At 45.9% G+C, this 24,111-nt stretch overlaps 2 protein-coding genes across 3 annotated transcripts; both read left to right on the top strand.

The window, feature by feature from the left end:
- Positions 1–1,411: 1,411 nt before the first annotated feature.
- LOC123723950 (zinc finger and BTB domain-containing protein 7B) lies at positions 1,412–8,957 on the top strand. The gene is made up of 3 exons (XM_045699338.1): positions 1,412–1,682; positions 3,402–4,483; positions 4,776–8,957. The coding sequence occupies exons 1-3, from the start codon at positions 1,620–1,622 to the stop codon at positions 5,404–5,406; spliced, it is 1,776 nt and encodes a 591-aa protein (XP_045555294.1). The 5' UTR covers positions 1,412–1,619; the 3' UTR covers positions 5,407–8,957.
- A 346-nt stretch (positions 8,958–9,303) lies between these two features.
- Positions 9,304–17,502, top strand: LOC106605789 (NADH dehydrogenase [ubiquinone] flavoprotein 1, mitochondrial). Of its 2 annotated transcripts, none has more exons than XM_045699323.1 (11): positions 9,304–9,457; positions 9,848–9,959; positions 10,093–10,175; positions 10,418–10,588; positions 11,862–12,045; positions 12,928–13,117; positions 13,431–13,643; positions 13,807–13,973; positions 14,062–14,143; positions 14,342–14,487; positions 17,148–17,502. In XM_045699323.1, the coding sequence occupies exons 2-11, from the start codon at positions 9,849–9,851 to the stop codon at positions 17,241–17,243; spliced, it is 1,443 nt and encodes a 480-aa protein (XP_045555279.1). In that variant the 5' UTR covers positions 9,304–9,457; position 9,848; the 3' UTR covers positions 17,244–17,502. The 2 variants fall into 2 exon arrangements, with proteins under 2 accessions (XP_045555279.1, XP_045555270.1); XM_045699314.1 differs by having other exon boundaries at positions 9,305–9,573.
- Positions 17,503–24,111: the final 6,609 nt, after the last annotated feature.

The raw sequence follows: 24,111 nt of genomic DNA, 5'->3' as shown, positions 1-24,111 counted from the left end.
TGTGTGTGTGTGTGTGTGTGTGTGTGTGTGTGTGTGTGTGTGTGTGTGTGTGTGTGTGTGTGTGTGTGTGTGTGTGTGTGTGTGTGTGTGTGTGTGTGTGTGTGTGTGTGTGTGTGTATTTCAGGGTGTCTCGTTATTAAGTGACTCACAGTTGTTCAATTAACAGGAATCTCTTCCCTTTTTCCGAACAACACTTACATCCCCCCCTTCTGAGGAATCGAAAACCACCCCTTACAGCGTTTTAAAATTTTACGCCGGAAACTTAACACTAGTATGCTCTTCATATGTCTTTTTCTCTCACTCCCCCTCTTTTTCTCTTTTCACCAACTTAATCTCTCTTTTTATCTCCTCTGATCTCTAGGAGGTGGATTCTGTTAACACTGAGTTTTGTCTTAAACAAAACCTATATCTCAGCCTAGACAGTTGTCTTTTCTATTGGCTTATTGTTTTGTGCCTCATGACATGTTCTCTCTCTCTCTCTCTCACACACACACACACACACACACACACACACAGTGTTTTCGGTGGGGATTTTGACGTTTCTGGCAGCACCGTTGATGTCCTCCTCGGCTACAGCATTTTCCAGGGCGTTGTTTTAGATGTGCTTACGAGCGTAGGACACACCTCAAACAAATCTCCCTGAAATCACTTCCTACCTGCTCTGAGAGCGGCGGTGGCACAAACCCATGCCAGCGTCGATAGCTTGATGCATCAAACCGAGAATGTTACATCTTAAGATTTGTTTAGTGAACAAGCTTTCATTTGGAGGAGACTTCACAGAGTCAGTCAAAGTTGCCTTATGGGTTGTTCTAAAGTGACTTTATCATCACAGACTGTCTGTAATATGGCATGTTGTTTCATCTAATACCTACCTTGATGTCTGTGGCTGGGTCTATTATGACTCACAGCACCAATATGATTTTGGTTCTTATGTTACTTCTTCTTTGACAATTTTGATGTTGGTTGAGTTGGCTAAATTTGCACATATCTGACAATGTTGTAGGGTATTTCTGTGCTTCGTTCAAGGTCCCTCATCAGTAATGTAGGTGCATAGAGATCCTTAATTCTGTGCGTAAGTGGCTGAAGGATGAGCCCACGGGCTGTGTCTCAATAGTCCAGCATGGCTTCCTTCCTTCCTCTTCTTTCTTCTTCGAGGAGAAGAAGCCACTTTAGACTATTGTACCCAAGTTCCCACCACCTGTGTAGACAGATGGACAAACATCCCTCCTACTTGTCCATCAGCCAAGGTCAGAGGTTAGATCTGTGGTCAGGGAGGGGCAGGCCAGGAAGTTATGTATTTCGGAAACTTACGATCGCTCGTTTCGGAAAATGGACCCGCTGTATTTTGGAGAGAGGGGCGCGTGGGCGAGAAGGGGGGAGGGGTATCTCTCAATCTCTCTCTCCGCCACCAAACACCTTCTTTTCATAAAACAGGAAGAGCGAGAGAGCGAGCGAGAGAGAAAGAGGTAGACATCCCCAAGGATGAACGCGTAACCCCAACTTCTCTGAACTTCGAGAGTTAAAGGTTTAAGGAGAGAGAGGGAGAATAGAAGGCTGTAATATAGAAAGGAAGAAGCGAGTAAGAGCGAGGAAGACTGAAGGACAAAAACACTTATGCCATGACACAGACACAGCATGGCCTCCAGTCGACGGTCCCTCTATCAGCCATGAAGACAGGAAAGGTAGGGGTGCCGTTTGGGTTCAGACTCAGCTGGATGGGTTGAGGTTGGGAGGGTAAGGTCTGGGTAAGGTTCTGTTGGTACAGGTGGGATTGGGGTTTCTGTTGAAGAGCGACGATATGAACGTTAGTGTGTGGACTGTATGGGTGGGGTGTGTGTGTTTTTGACATTGCATGAAGATCAACAGACCACAAACTGAACAATGGGGACTCGGGAAGCCAAGAGAGAGACACGCAACGTGTGTGTGTGTGTATTTAATGGGGTGTGTCTTGGAGCAGGTTAGTCAGGCGAAACAGAATGTACTGTCGTCGAGGAGAGCCCCTCCAGGGTGCTATGTGGACAGTATTATAGGATGGTTAGGGGGCTGTTGGTGGTTGCTATGGGAGGGAGACGGAGGGGGGGAGGAGGGGGAGTTAGTGTTGTTTGTGGAAAATGTGGTCTGCTCAGGTGTGAGTGGTACTGTGGAACAGGAGAGGGGTTAGGTGAGAGCCAGGGGAACAGGAGAGGGGATTAGGTGAGAGCCAGGGGAACAGGAGAGGAGAGCCCTTGGGTGTTATAAATAAACCTCATCGTATGGATACATAGACAGTATAGACTTCTATAGACCTGGTAACCTACCTAGAAAGTAGTCTCTGGATTAGTAAAATGGAGTAAGACACAAACTTCCGCTGTAGGCCTAAATTCTCTCTCTGTTTCACACTCTCTCTCTCTTCCTCCATTATACACCTCCCCTGGAGGGCGTGTGAAAGGAAGGACACGGAGTGGGTGATGAGGTCTTGAAAAGAAGGGAGGAGAAGAACAAGCTTCTGTTATCCTCACATAAACACTTCCAGACACGTCTTGTTTTACCCAACATTAACCCTTCTCTGTTTTCACTTTCCTAAAGGAAAAGTTGTGTTTCAGGGAATACCACACCACACACTGTTAAGGTTAGACTCAGTGGGCAGAATCCTGACTTGAAATACACCCATATAACTTGAATCTTCCTTTGATGATGTGACATACGCAAAAGCTGTAGCACCTTGTGTGTGTGGACGTCGTCCCCAGTACAGTCTGACTCCTCTCTTTCACCGTCCTCTTTCTGTCTCTTCCTCTCCTTCGTCTTTCTCTCTATTTTTAATCAAGGAGCTAATACTATCAAGCACTGTCACACACACACAAACACACACTCTCTGGCACCCCCTTCTCCTCTACCCCCTCTGATCCTCCCAGTTGTCCCCCCTTCCCACCCCCTCTGCCAAAATCACTTTTTCCTGATGTCGTAATCTGGGGTTGAGGGGGGTGGAAGATGAAGGGAGGAGTGATTGAAGGAGGGATAGCACTAAGCTCTTGTTTAATATGGTCCCTCACGTGAAGGAGGGCTCCTTGTGGAAGTCACGCTAGTAATGAAAGGCTACAGTACCAACCAAAATATCTCTGCACCGTGACTGCATTAACTAACACAGTTTTACTTGACAAAGGACGCGTCCATGCACTGAGGTATTCTAGGTATGTCAGCATTTGTTTCCTGGTATTCAAAGCCTTGAAATGTGATCTATATCAAAAGCATACAGAATATTGTTTTGATGTCATTGCTTGACATTCACCACCCCAGAAGAAATGTAAAACAACTTTGTCTGATTCTTGTTTTTTTCATTGTAAAAAACCATCTGTGGCCACCGAATGATTTAGATTCAGCCTGAACTTCAAAGTGTTATTCTAACCAACTGTTCCGTCCTGCAGGTGGCGATGTCTCCAGGAGAGGACGGTCTGATCGGGATCCCCTTCCCAGAGCACAGCAGCGAGATCCTGTTCCGCCTCAACGCCCAGCGCAGGGCGGGGCTACTCTGTGACCTCACCCTGACCTCGCGCGGTGCCCGCTACCCCACCCACCGCTCCGTCATGGCTGCCGTCAGCCTCTACTTCCGCGGGCTGTTTGGGGCGGAGGAGGGGGCGGAGGCAGGGGGTGAGGCGGGGGGAGGAGGAGGGTTCAGTGTGTGCCAGCTGGACTGTGTAGCGCCCGATGCCCTGGATGCCCTGCTGGAGTTTGCCTACACGGCCACCCTGACCATCCGCAGCTCTGGCATGAGAGACGTGTTGAGAGGAGCTCAGTTACTGGGGATCCAGTGTGTGGTTGATGCCTGTAGAGATATACTGGGGGAGACAGCGGGGGAGGTAGAGTGGGAGACGGGGGAGGAGAGGGTACAGGCGGAGAGGGAGAGAAGGGTGGAGAGGGGGATGAAGAAAGGCTCCCGGAGGAAGATAGACAGACGGAGAGTCACCAAGGTGGAGTCATCGCACCACCAGCCACTGCCTCATCGCCCCAACATCAACACACACCAGCACCCCTCCACTCCTCCTCCACACCCCTCACCTGTTCAAGACGGGGCCCACTCTCATCCCTCCACCCGACCCCCCAGCCCTGAGCAGGATGAACACCCCCCCACCACGGGACAGAACGGGGAGGGCAGGGATGCAGGGAGGGGGAGTACAGCAGTCAACGGAGGGGTGCACTGGCCTCAGGAGCGCCTCCTCGCCCCCCACCCCCCTCTCCTCCTCTCAGACGACAGGCTGTCAGAAGACGAGGAGGAGATGGAGGGAGTGGGGAACGGTGGGGTGCCCAGCTTTACTTCCGTCCCCCTGGCAGAGCAAGGGGTGGCCACGGGAGCAGGAGGAGGGGGTAGGAAGAGGAAGTCTCAGACCCCCCAGCAGTGTCCTGTCTGTCAGAAGATCATCCACGGAGCAGGGAAGCTACCCAGACACATGAGAACACACACCGGGGAGAAACCATTCGAGTGCTCTACCTGCGGGGTCCGCTTTACCAGGTACGTACCTGTGTGTTTTAACACTATTATCACCAGGTATGTACCTGTGTGTTTTAACACTATTATCACCAGGTATGTACCTGTGTGTTTTAACACTATTATCACCAGGTATGTACCTGTGTGTTTTAACACTATTATCACCAGGTACGTACCTGTGTGTTTTAACACTATTATCACCAGGTATGTTTTATACCTGTGTGTTTTAACACTATTATCTTATAACAGATTACAGGGCTAGCGTTGTTCTACATATGATGCTGAGCCATTATCCTCTTTCCTTTCTCTCTCTCAGGAATGACAAGTTGAAGATCCACATGCGTAAACACACAGGGGAGCGTCCGTACCCTTGCCCCCACTGCCCCGCCCGCTTCCTGCATTCCTACGACCTGAAGAACCACCTGTCTCTCCATAGCGGGGCGCGCCCCTTCGAGTGCCCGCTCTGCCACAAGGCCTTCGCCCGCGAGGACCACCTCCAGCGCCACCGCAAGGGCCTCAGCTGCCTGGAGGTCCGTACCCGGGCACGGCCGAAGCGCGGGCCTGGGGCTGACCATGGGGAAGAGGACAGAAGGGCTAGAGGAGGAGGAAGAGGGTATTCTCCAGACCAACTCGACCCGCTGGAGAATCTGGCCCTGCAGCCCCACGCCTCAGCATTCCACCCCCGTGCTGGGATGGTTGGCCTGGGGGATGGGGCTGGGGCTGGAGGTCAAATGGTGTTCCAGGAGGAGGCTGACAGGGAGCAAGCTATAGCCCTCCTAGGGCCTCACAGGTTACCCTACCCTGGTCTGCTGTGGAGAGGCCTGGAGCTGGGGGTGAGAGGGGTGGAGGGGGAGGAGGCTGGCGGGGGCCACTCTCCTGCACTTCAGCATGCAAGATGGGAGGAGGAGGCAGAGCAGGAGGCAGAGGAGGATGAGGAAGACGAGTGAGAAGAGAGGAAGAGAAGACCATGCATGGATGTGTATGCGTGTGCATGTGTGCGCGTATGTGCATTTGTATATGCATAAGTGTGTGTGTGTGTGTGTGTGTGTGTGTGTGTGTGTGTGTGTGTGTGTGTGTGTGTGTGTGTGTGTGTGTGTGTGTGTGTGTGTGTGTGTGTGTGGCACCCACAGTATGGATGGGGATATCACTCAGGTGACTGGACCTGCTCCTTCTTACAAAGCGCTTAGAGAAAGACTAAACAATAGAGAAAGACTAAACGATAGAGAAAGAATAAACGATAGAGAAAGAATAATGGAGAACGGGTTTTCTGATTTGTTATTGTTGTTTCATGGCTCTCTGTTTTTATTTCAGTTTTTCCACTATTTTCCATTATTTCTATTTTATTTCATGCTGTGGTTATTCTTATTATCTGTACATAAAAAGAGGCTTTATTGAGGGAATGTTTTGTGCATAGATGTGCTGAAGGGGATATGGGGTTCTTTTCTCACTCTATGCAAACTGAAGTCAGGAGCTGAGGAAAATGAGGTGTCCAGATGTAAAGAAAGAAGATAAAACAAATCATGTATTTTTGAGCAGAGAGCTGTTAGAGTAATATAACAATCACATGTTATTGAAGTTCAAACAATGTATGTTCAACATCCATCTGGGCCTACTAAACCCAACCACTCTTCATGTCACTATACTAGCACTCTCAGCGGGGTAGTAAGAAACCGGAATCATCCGGTTTTCAGTGGGAAAGCAGAGAAGACACAAACCCTGAAAACCGGTAGCTTCCGGTTCCTTCCGACCCGCTCAGGCGTTTGTTTTACGCCTGCTAAGTTAGGTAAGTATAGTAGTAGGTGTGGAATCTGCTGTTTCATTTTGGGTGTACTGTACTACCCTCTAGTGGTTATTGGTGGAGCTAGTCGCCAATGGCAACAAGTCACACAGGTTTCCTATTGAGCAATTATCTAACAGTAACAGTCTTATTTTCAGGCTTATTATTTTGCTGTCTGTTGTAAGTAGATTTTCATGCCCTTTTATGAGGCACTGATGATACCAAAGATTTCAGTTTATTTCTTCCTAATCAATCAGTTTGATCAAGCACAGGAGCACCAGAGCTATAGATTGAGATCCCTATGGGCACGCACTGGTTGAATCATTGTTGGTTCCACGTCATTTCAATGAAATTACATTAAACCAATGTGGAATAGACATTGAATTGATGTCTGTGCCCAGTGGGATGGCTCTAAGGGTATTCTGGGATTTTAGAGCCAAGGTTTGGTTAAAAGACCTGTCTTCATTTGCATGGTTCTCCGCTGCAGAGTGATAGAAGGGTTGGAGACTGCTTCCATAGGTTAGATTCTCTGTGGAGCTCTAGTGCTCTGTGAAAAATGCCTGACCAAAACTAGACTACATCTGCAGGGTCATTGGATGATTGTTAATGAGAGGTGTGTGTTTGTTGCTTTAGCGTTTACTTTTTGACATCGACGGGGGACAATTCCTTTCCAAAGTTTCCTTCTTTAGAATGTCTTCTGATCATGCACTCCTTGTTTTTTGTTGATTGCAAAAAGAGCGAGAGAAAAGGAGAGAGCGAGAGAAAAGGAGAGACCACGAGGGAAGGAGGGAGTGAGGGAGAGACCTTGATCTCTTGATTGCTTTGTATTTATTTATTTATTGTTATTTATTGTGGCTTTCCAGTTGAAACTGTGTGTGTGACCTGACCCAGGGTATCCACAGTGACCTGACCCAGGGTATCCACAGTGACCTGACCCAGGGTATCCACAGTGACCTGACCCAGGGTATCCACAGTGACCTGACCCAGGGTATCCACAGTGACCTGACCCAGGGTATCCACAGTGACCTGACCCAGGGTATCCACAGTGACCTGACCCAGGGTATCCACAGTGACCTGACCCAGGGTATCCACAGTGATCTGACCCAGGGTATCCACAGTGACCTGACCCAGGGTATCCACAGTGACCTGACCCAGGGTATCCACAGTGACCTGACCCTGGGTTTGACACAGTGACCCGCAACACCACTCGGCTCGGTCCCCTTCTGGCACAGTTGAAGTGCTTCATACCTGCTTCCTTTTGAGTCTTAAGAGAAACTGCATTGTGCTTAAAGTGACGGCTAAGAAAGACCCGTACACCCAGTGCCATGTTGGGTGATAGGTCCTCTGTTGGCTATTCTTCCTCCTTTTGCATTTGTTTTGCACAACACATCACCCCCTGAAAAGGTACTACAATAATACCGGCACATTCCATCCTCCGGGGTAGAAAGAAGGGATCAGAAAAGAGAGAGGGAAAAGAGACAGACCGAGCCTTTCTCTCTCTCTTTAGAGCACAAGACAACTGTCAACCTGTAGCCGTTTCACACTTTCAGTTAAAGAGATAAGCATCAACTGCACTTAGGGAGATATCTGTGTTGTTGATTCAACATGTACTGTATGTTATTGTGTAATCTGTCAGAGCTGTGTGTATAAGTCACAGATCGGCCCTTAGGGGGCCTGTCTCTAGGAGACCAGCGGCCATATTGGGTGGCCCATTGCAGGAGTACACAACTTTGCTTACAGATAATCAACTACTTTTTCAAAGTCTGTCACTCTTTAGGTGATAGTGAGTTATGTTCTTTATTTACAACTATTTACGAGGGCTGCAACTCTAGCCTGAAGCTTATGTAGCTCTAGCAGACTGGACCTGCGTGTGCTATCCATTCCACGCTATGTAGAAGAACTTTCCTTGTTTCTGATTTATTTGCACTAAAATATTGAGAGCTTTTATGTTTTTTTCTTTCACCTCGTTATCCATTCCATGACTTCACTCAGTATCGTTTATGATTGTAAGAGAAGATATCTATATATTGTTCCTTCAATTCTTGATAATAATATTAGTCTATATTCTTTCTATTGCGTAGTGTAATAAGAGATTGCTATGTAAAGGGGTGAAGCTGCCTTGGACTTTTGTTTTGTTTTTGTGCTGCAACTATTCTCAGGAAATCTTGAGCAATGCACTAAGTAATTATGCAAAATTGTGGGGGAGATATGCTGTGTACATATGTAGCCTATGTATGTTCATACATGTCTGAAGAGGTAGTGACACCTTTCACTCAAAAGTACGGTTCCAATACAACACCTTGTACCACATGACTATGAGGAAGTAGGATAAAAGCAAATCGAGAAATAGTAGATATCCATTTGTATTGTAAAACATGTACAATGTAGTGTACATCAATTGAAACCAGCCAGTCACACACATTGTGCTGAAAGGTTTTTTGTGCTGAGGGGTGTTGCTACCAGCATTTAGAGAGCTTGGTGAGTGAATGAGAGGGAAACATTATGCCAGCTGTGAAGTGTGGTGTTTCTATGGAACTTTATGTAGTTTTATTTGGCTTTGGTGAAGGGATCTGGGGTCTGTTTTGAATAGAGACCCCACTATCAGGGATACATTTTTGTCTTTCCGTTTTTAGTGGACCTTCTGTCAGAGATATGAATTCATTTTCCCATCATTTGTTTCAGATAATATAAAGAAAACAGATAAATAAACAAAGATATCTATCTCTGTCTGTTTGTGTTATTTATTTGTTTGACACTAATGCATGGTTCCATATCCATAGATGGTAGCCTAGGTAGGCCTAATGTATTAGTCTACAGCCTGTTTCCTACTGTATTACATTGTAGAAAATGAGTTGTAACTTCGATCTGTCATTTGGTCTCTGAACGTTTATTTAGTGCATTTATTAATCCAATACAAGATCAGAGCCTAATTCAAATTCCCAATGCAATAGATTTCCCAGAGCAAAAAGTATTAAATTCTAGTAGATTATTATTCACAACAAAAGTGTATGCACTGAGTAGGTCTAACTTCTCAGATGCAGTCTTTCACACACTGTACCCAGATTCACTTCTGCCAATGTCAACCAGCCTCGACACCGGTGGCTTTGGGTTGTCGCAGGCGGACGGAACGTCATAATCCAATTAGCAGCACTAGTTGAGTTCGCTAACCCAACTAGCTAGCCTGGCCAACAACCGACTGCACTGCTAACTAAACTGAACGTGTGAGTGGTTTGTCATTTTTGAGACAGCAGTGAACAAGTCAAGGAGAGAAGCAACAACCCAAAGAGGGAAACTTTCAGGTTATCAACAACATCATTGGTCATCTAATGGCAGGAAGGTGAATGGAGATTAGTTAGCTAGAACGTTCTTAGCAGCACAAAATAGCAGCTAAATTAGCTCAACTAGGCTAATTTATCTGGACCAGCAACAGCAATTGCGCTTTTTTTTTAAATTTGTTTGGCCAAATGTACATATACGATGCCATATGCTGCTAAGATATCTTACATAAAACTTTATTCAAGTATAGATTGTTAAATGAGCACTAGGGCAATAACTCTGTAGCTGGCTAACTGGACTAGCTAGTTTGCTCCAAACAAAGTTCTCTGTTCCAGGATGCTGGCGCTACGTCGGATGCTAGGGAGCACAGGTGCGCACTCGGCCGCGGCGCAGCAGTGCGTCTCGCCTCATCTGGCCCAGCGCTACAGCACCGCAGCAAAGCAACAGGTAGACTTCTCTCACCTAGTGTAGTTTAAACCATTTCTGTTTTCTAGACTAGGCTACAGCTGCCTAGGTCTCCATCTAGCCTATTATCGTTACATAAATGATTATATGTCTGTGTGTTTATCTGGGTTGCTAGGAGAATCCAAAGAAAACTAAATTTGGGCCCTTGAGTGATCAAGACCGGATTTTTACAAACTTGTATGGCCGTCATGACTGGAGGTAGTAATATCCCAAACTTAACATCACTGTGCACATACACACTCTGGATACCATCAAATCTATGTATATACAGTACTCTTGCCCTCTTCTTCACCATCCATAAAGTGTCCTTGTCTCCTTGTCCCCTTCCCTCAACCTACCCGAGAATACATGATATGTGAAAACAATACATACATCAGGTACATAGGAATTATTAGGTGATAGTGGTCTATTTATAAGGGGATGTATATTTGTGTCCCCAGTCTGACGGGTGCTCTGCGTCGGGGTGACTGGTATAAGACTAAAGAGATCCTCCTGAAGGGGACCGACTGGATCCTGAATGAGGTCAAGGTGTCTGGTCTGAGAGGGAGAGGAGGAGCTGGCTTCCCCACCGGCATGAAGTGGGGCTTCATGAACAAACCCAGCGACGGCAGGTAAGAAAGAGAGAGATTGAGAGAGAGTGTGTGTGTGTGTGTGCGTGCGTGTGTGTGCGTGTGTGCAACAGTGGCGGTTGGTACCATTTTTTTATGAGCATGGCCTTATTTCTATTACAGCATATTGGATGGCTGTCATTCATATTCCATTCACCCAGCTCAATGTAACATCGATAGGTTTAGGCTACTGCTTGATAGTAAAATGTTCTCTGTACCCATCATGAGATTGCTACAACCTAGCCTATGAATAAAACGTTTACAACGTACGCTAGGTGAACAGGACATTTTATATTTGAGATTCTTCAAAGTAGCCACCCTTTTCCTTGATGACAGCTTTGCACACCTTCATATCATAACCGCTAACTTCTACACACCACCTACATTGTTTGGCACCATATTATAATTAAATAGTCAATATAGCTACTAGAACTAATGTGTTAGTAAACCCGCTACAATCATGCAATACAGTGTACAGTCAGCAAGGAGTGTAGTAGTTACACTGGCGGGCCCCAGTGGCAGTAAATTAATAAAACCAAAAGCTTACCTTGACTTGGAGGAGTTTCAGTGTTGGATAGCCATAGCCAGCTAGCTAACGTAGCATCCCTCTGTTTGAGCCAGGTGTTTGAGTAGGCTAGCTCAAAAGTGAAAAAAAAAAAAATATATATATATATATAGCTATCTCTCTCTCTCTTGCTTCTCATTCACTTTTGAATAAATTAATTTGTTCAAAACTGTTCAACTATTGTCTTTCTCTTTGAGTCAACTACTCACCACATATTATGCACTGCAGTGCTAGCTAGCTGTAGTTTATGCTTTCAGTACTAGATTAATTCTGATCCTTTGATTGGGTGGACAACATGTCAGTTCATGCTGCAAGAGCTCTTATAGGTTGGAGGACATCCTCCGGAAGTTGTCATAATTACTGTGTAAGTCTATGGAAGCGGGTGAGAACCACGAGCCTTCTAGGTTTTGTATTGAAGTCAATGTGCCCAGAGGATGACGGAAACTAGCTGTCCTCCAGGTATGCCTTTGGCTCTACTCTACAGAGTGCTGTTGAGGCTACTGTAGACCTTCATTACAGAACATTGTGTTTTAATCAATTCTTTGGTGAGGTGAATATATTTAGTATAGTTGTATCTAAAAAGGACAACTTTTTAAATGTTTAACTTTTTACATTTTTCTGAAATTCATTGAGGACGATGGTCCTCTGCTTCCTCCCCTGAGGAGCCTCCACTGGTGTGTAACATACAGTATCTGTGTCTGTGTATCTCAGACCTAAGTACCTGGTAGTGAATGCAGATGAAGGAGAGCCAGGGACGTGTAAGGACAGAGAGATCATGCGTCACGACCCTCACAAGCTGGTGGAGGGCTGCCTGGTGGCTGGGAGGGCCATGGGAGCCCACGCCGCTTACATCTACATCAGAGGAGAGTTCTACAACGAGTCCTCCAATACACAGGTCAGAGTTCTACAACGAGTCCTCCAATACACAGGTCAGAGTTCTACAACGAGTCCTCCAATACACAGGTCAGAGTTCTACAACGAGTCCTCCAATACACAGGTCAGAGTTTTACAACGAGTCCTCCAATACACAGGTCAGAGTTCTACAACGAGTCCTCCAATACACAGGTCAGAGTTCTACAACGAGTCCTCCAACACACAGGTCAGAGTTCTACAACGAGTCCTCCAATACACAGGTCAGAGTTCTACAACGAGTCCTCCAACACACAGGTCAGAGTTCTACAACGAGTCCTCCAATACACAGGTCAGAGTTTTACAACGAGTCCTCCAATACACAGGTCAGAGTTCTACAACGAGTCCTCCAATACACAGGTCAGAGTTTTACAACGAGTCCTCCAATACACAGGTCAGAGTTCTACAACGAGTCCTCCAATACACAGGTCAGAGTTTTACAACGAGTCCTCCAATACACAGGTCAGAGTTCTACAACGAGTCCTCCAATACACAGGTCAGAGTTCTACAACGAGTCCTCCAATACACAGGTCAGAGTTTTACAACGAGTCCTCCAATACACAGGTCAGAGTTCTACAACGAGTCCTCCAATACACAGGTCAGAGTTTTACAACGAGTCCTCCAATACACAGGTCAGAGTTCTACAACGAGTCCTCCAATACACAGGTCAGAGTTTTACAACGAGTCCTCCAATACACAGGTCAGAGTTTTACAACGAGTCCTCCAATACACAGGTCAGAGTTCTACAACGAGTCCTCCAATACACAGGTCAGACTACCTGCTTAGACTGGTTGAAGTCCTGTCCTATCCTGTCTCCTCCACAAACGAGCACACACACACTTACGGTATGTCCTGTCCTGTCCACCAGGTGGCGATAAACGAGGCGTATGCAGCAGGGTTGATAGGTAAGAACGCGTGTGGCTCTGGGTACGACTTTGATGTGTTTGTGATGCGGGGGGCAGGAGCCTACATCTGTGGGGAGGAGACGGCCCTCATCGAGTCCCTGGAGGGCAAGCAGGGGAAACCCAGACTCAAACCACCCTTCCCCGCTGACATAGGTGAGGAAATGACCTACCACCTTTGGATTTACCTAAATCTCGCCAAAAAATAAACTACCAAAATAATGATAATATGGTGTACCAAAACCCTAACAGAAAAACCACATGATTTCACATGTGGAAAATGTGTAGTTTCATGTTATCACATGTTGCTTTACATGTTGTCATGTTATCACATTAACTTGGTTCATGTGGTTTTCTCTGTACATTGCATTTCTGACAGTTCAATTGTTTTCTGTAGATTATACTGTGAAAATAAATGCTCTTCTTATTGACTTTCTCTCAATGTACCACCTTGTCTTTGGGTCTCCAGGGGTGTTCGGATGCCCAACAACGGTTGCTAATGTGGAGACGGTTGCCGTGGCGCCTGCTATCTGTCGTCGAGGTGGAGTGTGGTTTGCGAGCTTCGGGAGAGAGAGGAATGCTGGGACAAAGCTGTTCAACATCTCTGGTCACGTAAACACTCCGTGCACAGTAGAGGAAGAGATGTCCATTCCTCTCAGAGAACTCATAGACAGACACGCAGGTGTGTGTGTTCGTGCAAGTGTTTGTGTGACAAGTTTTCGAGTACTGTCTGTATTTGTGTTACTGTGTGTGTATCGATGACTGGGTTTGTGTATGAGTGTGTATATTATTGGTGCTGCTGATATTTGTGCGCCTGACCCTCCCCTCGTCTCTGATTGGTTCAGGAGGTGTGAGGGGCGGCTGGGACAACCTACTGGGAGTGATCCCTGGAGGCTCCTCGACACCCATTATCCCTCGCTCTGTGTGTGATGATGTCATGATGGATTTTGATGACCTCGTCCGTGCAGAGTCCGCTCTGGGCACCGCCGCTGTCATCGTCATGGACAAATCTGTAAGAAAACACTCTATTTACTTTATATTGATGAACATTATATTTAACACAAAACAAACTAAACAAATAGTTTCATCTATTCCTCCAGACTGATGTAATCAGAGCCATCGCCCGTCTGGTTGAGTTCTATAAACATGAGAGCTGTGGCCAGTGCACCCCCTGCAGGGAAGGTAAGGAACTACACACTCAGTCTTGATAATTGAATGTCCACAGGTTTTGCTCCTACATAGCTTATTGCTCCAACATAAAACCAACATCCCACTTCTGATAATCTGAGTGCCACAAAAATGACTGGTTGGATAAGTTGATCTCATCTCTCTCTCGCTCTCCTCTCTCCCTATTTCGTTCTATCCCCCCCCCCCCACCAGGAGTGGACTGGATGGATAAGATGATGTGGCGGTTTGTGCGTGGCGATGCAGCCAACTCAGAGATTGATATGATCTGGGAGCTGAGTAAACAGATCGAGGGCCATACCATCTGTGCTCTGGGGGACGGGGCTGCATGGCCTGTACAGGTGAGACTACTGGGGGACGGGGCCGCGTGGCCTGTACAGGTGAGACTACTGGGGGACGGGGCTGCGTGGCCTGTACAGGTGAGACTACTGGGGGACGGGGCTGCGTGGCCTGTACAGGTGAGACTACTGGGGGACGGGGCTGCGTGGCCTGTACAGGTGAGACTACTGGGGACGGGGCTGCGTGGCCTGTACAGGTGAGACTACTGGGGGACGGGGCTGCGTGGCCTGTACAGGTGAGACTACTGGGGGACGGGGCTGCGTGGCCTGTACAGGTGAGACTACTGGGGGACGGGGCTGCGTGGCCTGTACAGGTGAGACTACTGGGGGACGGGGCTGCGTGGCCTGTACAGGTGAGACTACTGGGGGACGGGGCTGCGTGGCCTGTACAGGTGAGACTACTGGGGGACGGGGCTGCGTGGCCTGTACAGGTGAGACTACTGGGGGACGGGGCTGCATGGCCTGTACAGGTGAGACTACTGGGGGACGGGGCTGCGTGGCCTGTACAGGTGAGACTACTGGGGGACGGGGCTGCGTGGCCTGTACAGGTGAGACTACTGGGGGACGGGGCTGCATGGCCTGTACAGGTGAGACTACTGGTGGACGGGGCTGCGTGGCCTGTACAGGTGAGACTACTGGTGGACGGGGCTGCGTGGCCTGTACAGGTGAGACTACTGGGGGACGGGGCTGCATGGCCTGTACAGGTGAGACTACTGGGGGACGGGGCTGCGTGGCCTGTACAGGTGAGACTACTGGGGGACGGGGCTGCGTGGCCTGTACAGGTGAGACTACTGGGGGACGGGGCTGCGTGGCCTGTACAGGTGAGACTACTGGGGGACGGGGCTGCATGGCCTGTACAGGTGAGACTACTGGGGGACGGGGCTGCGTGGCCTGTACAGGTGAGACTACTGGGGGACGGGGCTGCGTGGCCTGTACAGGTGAGACTACTGGAGGACGGGGCCGCGTGGCCTGTACAGGTGAGACTACTGGGGGACGGGGCTGCGTGGCCTGTACAGGTGAGACTACTGGGGGACGGGGCTGCGTGGCCTGTACAGGTGAGACTACTGGGGGACGGGGCTGCGTGGCCTGTACAGGTGAGACTACTGGGGGACGGGGCTGCATGGCCTGTACAGGTGAGACTACTGGGGGACGGGGCTGCGTGGCCTGTACAGGTGAGACTACTGGGGGACGGGGCTGCGTGGCCTGTACAGGTGAGACTACTGGGGGACGGGGCTACATGGCCTGTACAGGTGAGACTACTGGGGGACGGGGCTGCATGGCCTGTGACTACTTGGGTCAGAGGTTAGATAGAAACAAGTGAGACTACTGGGGTCAGGTTAGTTAGGAACAGGTGAGACTACTAGGGTCAGGTTAGTTAGGAACAGGTGAGACTACTGGGGTCAGGTTAGTTAGGAACAGGTGAGACTACTGGGGTCAGGTTAGTTAGGAACAGGTGAGACTACTGGGGTCAGGTTAGTTAGGAACAGGTGAGACTACTGGGGTCAGGTTAGTTAGGAACAGGTGAGACTACTGGGGTCAGGTTAGTTAGGAACAGGTGAGACTACTGGGGTCAGGTTAGTTAGGAACAGGTGAGACTACTGGGGTCAGGTTAGTTAGGAACAGGTGAGACTACTGGGGTCAGGTTAGTTGGGAACAGGTGAGACTACTGGGGTCAGGTTAGATAGGAACAGGTGAGACTACTGGGGTCAGGTTAGTTAGGAACAGGTGAGACTACTGGGGTCAGGTTAGTTAGGAACAGGTGAGACTACTGGGGTCAGGTTAGTTAGGAACAGGTGAGACTACTGGGGTCAGGTTAGTTAGGAACAGGTGAGACTACTGGGGTCAGGTTAGTTAGGAACAGGTGAGACTACTGGGGTCAGGTTAGTTAGGAACAGGTGAGACTACTGGGGTCAGGTTAGTTAGGAACAGGTGAGACTACTGGGGTCAGGTTAGTTAGGAACAGGTGAGACTACTGGGGTCAGGTTAGTTAGGAACAGGTGAGACTACTGGGGTCAGGTTAGTTAGGAACAGTTGAGACTACTGGGGTCAGGTTAGTTAGGAACAGGTGAGACTACTTGGGTCAGGTTAGTTAGGAACAGGTGAGACTACTGGGGTCAGGTTAGTTAGGAACAGGTGAGACTACTAGGGTCAGGTTAGTTAGGAACAGTTGAGACTACTGGGGTCAGGTTAGTTAGGAACAGGTGAGACTACTGGGGTCAGGTTAGTTAGGAACAGGTGAGACTACTAGGGTCAGGTTAGTTAGGAACAGGTGAGACTACTGGGGTCAGGTTAGTTGGGAACAGGTGAGACTACTGGGGTCAGGTTAGTTAGGAACAGGTGAGACTACTGGGGTCAGGTTAGTTAGGAACAGGTGAGACTACTAGGGTCAGGTTAGTTAGGAACAGGTGAGACTACTGGGGTCAGGTTAGTTAGGAACAGGTGAGACTACTGGGGTCAGGTTAGTTAGGAACAGGTGAGACTACTGGGGTCAGGTTAGTTAGGAACAGGTGAGACTACTGGGGTCAGAGGTTAGACAGGTACAGGTAAGACTACTGGGATCAAAGGATAGCTAGGTGAGACCATTGGAGTTGGAGAAAGTGTTGAAGTAACACCCTGACCTCCTCTCCCTCCTCCCTCACTCCACCCTTCTCTTCCTTGTTTAGGGTCTGGTTCGCCACTTCCGTCCGGTCATGGAGAGCCGCATCTCGGAGTACCACAAGAAGAACCCTGCCAGGGAGGCTGACATTGAGATGATCTGACTAAACTCCCTGCTCCTAACACACTGATCTTATCACTCCTCACTTCAAATCATTTCCATTGCTCAATGACTGCTTCTGTTTTATTGGCTATTTACTGTATGTCAATGAACCTAGCACCTATTCAATACCGACCCACTTTGTTTGTTTTTAATCATGTTTGTTATTGTGTTCATGTATTTATTCATTTCATGTATGTACTTCAGATGACCTCTGAATATACAAGGAAGGTGCCCACACTAATAAAGTTCAATCAATCTGGTCTTGATTTTGTTGTTTTCTGTAGCCTGCTCTATACTTTTATAATCTACAAACATCAAAAGAAGAGAAGAGGTGAGTCATTTTACATCACGTTTAATGACAGGTTGTGAGAGGAACATTTGGGTCGATGCCTGTAGCTACCCAATGTGGACATGTGAGTTAATGCATGTACAGGTGTGTAAGCAGTACCTGTAACAGGGCTGTATTTGTGGTGACATTAGTGCAGTCCAGAGTTATTTCACTATCAGAAAAAGATCCCATCGTTCTTTCTAAACCAGCATGGAATGCCACCTTTGGTCTGTCTGAACACAGGAGTGCTGTAATAATGTAATATGCTATATAATATATATCTTCTATTCAGCTCCTTCAACTGGCTGTCACTCTGTCCTCCAAAGACAAAATCATATGAAAATACTTTCTGATCCTGTCACAGGCGTCGAAAGGATTAGACCAAGGCGCAGCGTGTATAGTGCTCAACTTCATTTATTTTAAGAGAACACTTAAACAAAAATAACCAAACGACAAACAGTTCCGTAAGGTACACAGACTATACGGAAAACAACCACCCACAAAACCCAAAGGAAAACAGGCTGCCTAAGTATGGCTTCCAATCAGAGACAACGAAAGACACCTGCCTCTGATTGGAAACCATACTCGAAACATAGAAAATGCAAACTAGAACACATTCCCCCAGAAACAAACAAACCCCAAAACACACAAAACAACCCCCCTGCCACGCCCTGACCATTCTACTATGGCAAATGACCCTTTTCACAGGTCAGGACGTGACAGATCCATACTGAATAAAAAACAATTATCCAAATTGTTGTAATCAGTGGGATCAATTGAACAGCCTCCATTACCTGTCTTCAGATCCTCCACCTCTGTCTCACTGGCTGTCACTCTGGCCTTCATGGCTGACAGTTCTGCTGTCAGCCATGAGGGCCAGACTAGAATTAAAGGAAATATATATACAGTGTTCAATCTGATAGAGACTAATGAAAACACAATTCTGTAGATATTTTCCGACGTGGTCTCAGAGCACTTCGTATTATTCTGTACGTATCTCCAAAACGCTCCATTTAGTATGATATGTTAAATTTCGTATGGTATGTGTTAATCCATCATCCATTTCATATATGTTATGAATTACAATCAGTATATGTTCCAAATTGCAATTCATACAATGTCACAAATTTGCAAAACATACGAATTTGTAAAACTGTTGTTTTTTTCAAATGTGTTGTTGCTAACGTTAGCTAGGTGGGTAGGTAGCTAAAGCTAACATTAGCTAGCTCTAGGGGTTAGGTTTACGGGTTACGTTTATGGTTAAGGTTAGGAGATAGGTTAAAGGGTTAGGGGAAGGATTAGCTAAAAAGGTTAAGGTTAGGGTTAGGGGAAGGTTTGGCTAACATGCAAAGTAGTTGCAAAGCAGCTACAAAGTAGTAAGTAGTTGCAAAGCTGCTAATTAACAAAAAAAATTAAGTTGTCTGTGATGGGATTCAAACCGAAACCTTTTGGTTGTTAGACATTTGAGTTATACACCTACCCATTCACCCCAATCAACCACCCTCCTTTAATATTTTCCTTAAGTAACCTTCTATCTTATGTAACCATACCAAACGTAACATATACTAATTTGAGTGTCCCAGATTTACATTTACTGTGATGCATCTAGTCTATGAGACCAGTTTGATATTTTCCTATCTCTACATTATGTGCATTCTCTGTCTTCAGCTCCTCCACCTGGCTCTCACTGGCTGTCGCTCTGGCCTCCATTCCTAGAATATGATGTAAAAAGATACAAATAAACTGTTGATGAAAAAACACCACTTAGTTATTTGTTAATTACAGTAATCAAATAACATAAGTTACAGATGTCTCAGGTTACCTGCATTTTCTCTCCAGGTCCTCCACCTTGTTCTTGTGGAAGTGCAGTTCAGTCTTAGTGACACTCAGTTCCACTCTCTGGTTCACCACCTCTTTCTGCAGCTCCTCCACCTCTCCTTTCAGCTCCTTCACCTGGCTCTCACTGGCACTCAGTCTGGCCTCCAAACCTGCAATAACATGAAGAGAGGCTTTTTAATCCATACTGAATAAAAAATGTGCAATCCACTGCAAACATACACTGAAATGGAAATTAATATCACCTGTTTTCTCACTCTTCAGCCCCTCCACCTCTCTCTCACTAGCTGTCACTCTGGCCCCCATGGTTGACAGTTCTGCTGCTTGGACCGGAATTATAAGAAAAATGTGTAGAGATTTTGTTCTGATACAAATCCATTTACAGTAACTAGATCCTTTTCAGTACTGCAAATAATGCATTACGTGTATTTTCACTCTCCAGTGATCCTCCAGCTGGCTCTGATTAGCTGTCACTCTGGCCGCCATGTTTCCCAGCTCCACTCTGTTTCACCACCATGTCTCTCAGCTCCACTCTCTGTTTCACCACCATGTTTCCCAGCTCCACTCTCTGTTTCACCACCATGTTTCCCAGCTCCACTCTCTGTTTCACCACCATGTTTCCCAGCTCCACTCTCTGTTTCACCTCCATGTTTCCCAGCTCCACTCTCTGTTTCACCACCATGTTTCCCAGCTCCACTCTCTGTTCCACCACCATGTTTCCCAGCTCCACTCTCTGTTTCACCTCCATGTTTCCCAGCTCCACTCTCTGTTTCACCACCATGTTTCCCAGCTCCACTCTCTGTTTCACCTCCATGTTTCCCAGCTCCACTCTCTGTTTCACCACCATGTTTCCCAGCTCCACTCTCTGTTTCACCACCATGTTTCCCAGCTCCACTCTCTGTTCCACCACCATGTTTCCCAGCTCCACTCTCTGTTTCACCTCCATGTTTCCCAGCTCCACTCTCTGTTTCACCACCATGTTTCCCAGCTCCACTCTCTGTTTCACCTCCATGTTTCCCAGCTCCACTCTCTGTTTCACCACCATGTTTCCCAGCTCCACTCTCTGTTTCACCACCATGTTTCCCAGCTCCACTCTCTGTTACACCACCATGTTTCCCAGCTCCACTCTCTGTTTCACCACCATGTTTCCCAGCTCCACTCTGTTTCACCACCATGTTTCCCAGCTCCACTCTGTTTCACCACCATGTCTCTCAGCTCCACTCTCTGTTTCACCACCATGTTTCCCAGCTCCACTCTCTGTTTCACCACCATGTTTCCCAGCTCCACTCTCTGTTTCACCTCCATGTTTCCCAGCTCCACTCTCTGTTTCACCTCCATGTTTCCCAGCTCCACTCTCTGTTTCACCACCATGTTTCCCAGCTCCACTCTCTGTTTCACCTCCATGTTTCCCAGCTCCACTCTCTGTTTCACCACCATGTCTCTCAGCCGCTTCAGCTCAGTCCAGATGTCAGGGCTAGACCCAGGTTGCTGCTAAGCACCACATGCAGGTAGAGGTAGAAACATAATGAGTGAGCATGATGAGATTAAGAGTTTTAATTACTAAATGCTATATATCAATTTTAGGAAATGTTGGTAAATCAGCTTTTATATTTTAAAGAAATTATGCAAGAGATTGGTGTGTTTTTTCAAATGGCTACCCAGACTATTCACATTGCCGCCCCCCCTCCCCACTCTACACCACTGCAACTCTCTGTTGTCATCTATGCATAGTAACTTTAATTAACTCTACCTACATGTACATACTACCTCAACTAACCGGTGCACCCGCACACTGACTCTGTACCGGCACCCCCCTGTATATATTGTTATTTTTTACTGCTCCTCTTTAATTACTTGTTACTTTATCTCTTATTCTTATCCATATTTTTTTAACTGCACTGTCGGTTAGGGGCTCGTAAGCAAGCATTTCACTGTAAGGTCTACACATGTTGTATTCGGCGCATGTGACTAATACAATTCAATTTGATTTGATAGAGCAAATGTTTTTTAGAAGTAAAAATGTGTTTGAAGTTTGTACTTGTTGACCTCTTAAAATCAGTACTACTTATTTATTTGAGTGTGAGGCACATATACATTAAGAGTTTGAACTTGTTGAACTTTAAAAATGTGTTTTAAGTAAAATATGTTTTGAAGTGAAAAGTAATTTCCAGGGTGGTCTTAGTTTGAACATTTGAACAGTTCAAACAGTTGTGAAGTTTTGTAGTGAGCTTGTGAACCCTTGTAGAATGAACAGGAAAAACGTATTTCCGGGTAGGTCTGCCCGAGTATAAGTAAGTCTTAGGCATGTCCTGTGAACATTACGAGTGAGAAGAAAGATAAACCACAGAAAGCTCTAAAGAAAACATGTTTCCTAGCAGGGACCGGTTTGAGTTTTTACTTTATCTTCTGTACCGGTATTTGAATGTTTGGTTTGTAAAATATGATACGCCAGGTGTAATGTAAAGTATATAGTTTACTTCGCTACTTGAGTCATCTCTGTCCGCTCTTTCTCTCTGTGTTACTTTCCACACAGACCTAGCCACGCCCCCTGTCACTCAAGGAGCGCATTTGATGTTCTTCAACCACAAGACACTTGCGTTGCGTTCAGTCTGCGTTGTCAGTGCAGCACATGCAACAATGTTGACGACAACAATGCTGTTTTCACTTTGCTTCTTAATATAAATCTACTAGCAACCTATAATGACACTATTCGTTTGTGTTTCTTACACCAGCAAACAGCTAGTTTGTATTTTCTTGGCAAGTTGCCCCAAATCTTGTGAAACGCTAATTGTTAGCCGCTAATATCTAGCTAGCAAATAAATGTACTGAGTAAGAGCAAACGTAGGTAGCTAATACAGCCTGATAATACCAGTGATGGTGTAGACCTAAATCAGCATTTTGTTTGTGTAATAGTATCTTCTAAATCAAAGAGGAATTATGCAAAGCAAGAATATGTTAGCTACATGAAGTAGCTAAAAGAAAACATGCAATGTAGCCAAAGTTTATATAGGGTCCCCTAGGAAACACTTATCAGCACTTTAGTTCTTACCCTGTCACAATAACTCCTCCCTGGCATTTTAATTCGTTTTCATCTCAAACAACACTGCATTCAAAGTGCCCACTATTATATTCTAACTATAGAATTAGAATAGTAATTATATTTCCATGATTCCAACAGTTTTACTCTAATTCGCAAATCAAATCGCAATTGGCCACAATAAAAATAAATCCTAGATTATTTGCCCATATCGTGCAGCCCTACGTGGCAGTGTGGAAATTATCTCAATTGAGCAGTGGTGTAAAGTGCTTAAGTTTTTTGGGGTATCTGTACTTTACTTTTTTTATTTTTCACAACTTTTACTTTTACTTCACTACATTCCTAAAGAAAAGACTGTACTTTTTACTCCATACATTTTCCCTGACACCTAAAAGTACTCGTTACATTTTGAACTCGTTACATTTTTGTGCCCCTGGCTACCCATAAATAAATAAAAAACAAGAAAACGGTGTCTAGTTTGCTTAATATAAGGAATTTGAAATTATTTATACTTTTACTTTTGATATTTTATTAATTACATGTACTTTTGATACTTAAGTATATATCAAACCAAATACTTTTAGACTTTTACTCAAGTAGTATTTGACTGGGTGACTTTCACTTTTACTTGAGTCATTTTCTATTAACATATCTTTATTTTGACTCAAGTATGACAATTGGGAACTTTTTCCACCACTGCAATTGAGTGCAGGAAATGCAGAAATGATAAAAGTGCTGAAATTTGTTTTGGTTGAAGTTGAATTGAACAGTATAAAACAATCAGAATGGAGAAAGACTCATTGATGTGTTGCCACCCTAGGATCACTCACTACTCATAAAGAAAATGTAAAACTTTTATTATTCAAAAACTAAAAATACCGTCAAATACCGTCATACCGTCCAATTTCCCAAAAAATACCGTCAAATACCATCATACCGTCCAATTTAAAAAAAATACTGTGATATAATATTTTGGCCATATCGCCCAGCCCTATTTCCTAGACCAATACTAGGTGTATTGTGTCCTTCATGTCTGGGTCACAATGACAAAACCATCGATGCCATTCTTCGTGATGCACCTGATTCTTTTAATGGTGTGATAGATATGAGGGATGCACCTGATACTTTTAATGGTGTGATAGATATGAGGGATGCACCTGATACTTTTAATGGTGTGATAGATATGAGGGATGCACCTGATACTTTTAATGGTGTGATAGATATGAGGGATGCACCTGATACTTTTAATGGTGTGATAGATATGAGGGATGCACCTGATACTTTTAATGGTGTGATAGATATGAGGGATGCACCTGATACTTTTAATGGTGTGATAGATATGAGGGATGCACCTGATACTTTTAATGGTGTGATAGATATGAGGGATGCACCTGATACTTTTAATGGTGTGATAGACATGAGTGACAGACATGTGGGTTACATTTTCCAACCGGACGATTCAACAGTGAAGATTTTCACACACAGCTACCTAAGCACCCATTTTCTGCCCCAAAACTGGAGTTTTTCTCCTGCGTTTCGCATGGGAGTGGCTTAAGATAAGACTTGTTCTATGTCAGATCGAACAGGTGCTGAGTGGAACCTCCCTGCCTGTGTACATGTTGTTGAATTGTATTGTGTTGATGTATGTTTTAATTCTGTAATGTATGG

Source organism: Salmo salar, chromosome ssa02 (assembly GCF_905237065.1).
Source record: "Salmo salar chromosome ssa02, Ssal_v3.1, whole genome shotgun sequence".
In the NCBI taxonomy this organism is placed as follows: domain Eukaryota; kingdom Metazoa; phylum Chordata; class Actinopteri; order Salmoniformes; family Salmonidae; genus Salmo; species Salmo salar.
This window is presented reverse-complemented; position numbering and strand designations above follow the sequence as displayed.

Bases quoted from the DNA above. Each gene is read 5' to 3' on its own strand.
- LOC106605789 (XM_045699314.1), top strand. The intron at 10,589-11,861 runs GTAAGAAAGAGA...TGTGTATCTCAG, and splicing joins AACAAACCCAGCGACGGCAG to ACCTAAGTACCTGGTAGTGA. The intron at 14,144-14,341 runs GTAAGGAACTAC...CCCCCCCACCAG, and splicing joins GTGCACCCCCTGCAGGGAAG to GAGTGGACTGGATGGATAAG.
- LOC123723950 (XM_045699338.1), top strand. From the start codon at position 1,620: ATGACACAGACACAGCATGGCCTCCAGTCGACGGTCCCTCTATCAGCC. The intron at 1,683-3,401 runs GTAGGGGTGCCG...TCCGTCCTGCAG, and splicing joins CAGCCATGAAGACAGGAAAG to GTGGCGATGTCTCCAGGAGA. The intron at 4,484-4,775 runs GTACGTACCTGT...TCTCTCTCTCAG, and splicing joins TGCGGGGTCCGCTTTACCAG to GAATGACAAGTTGAAGATCC.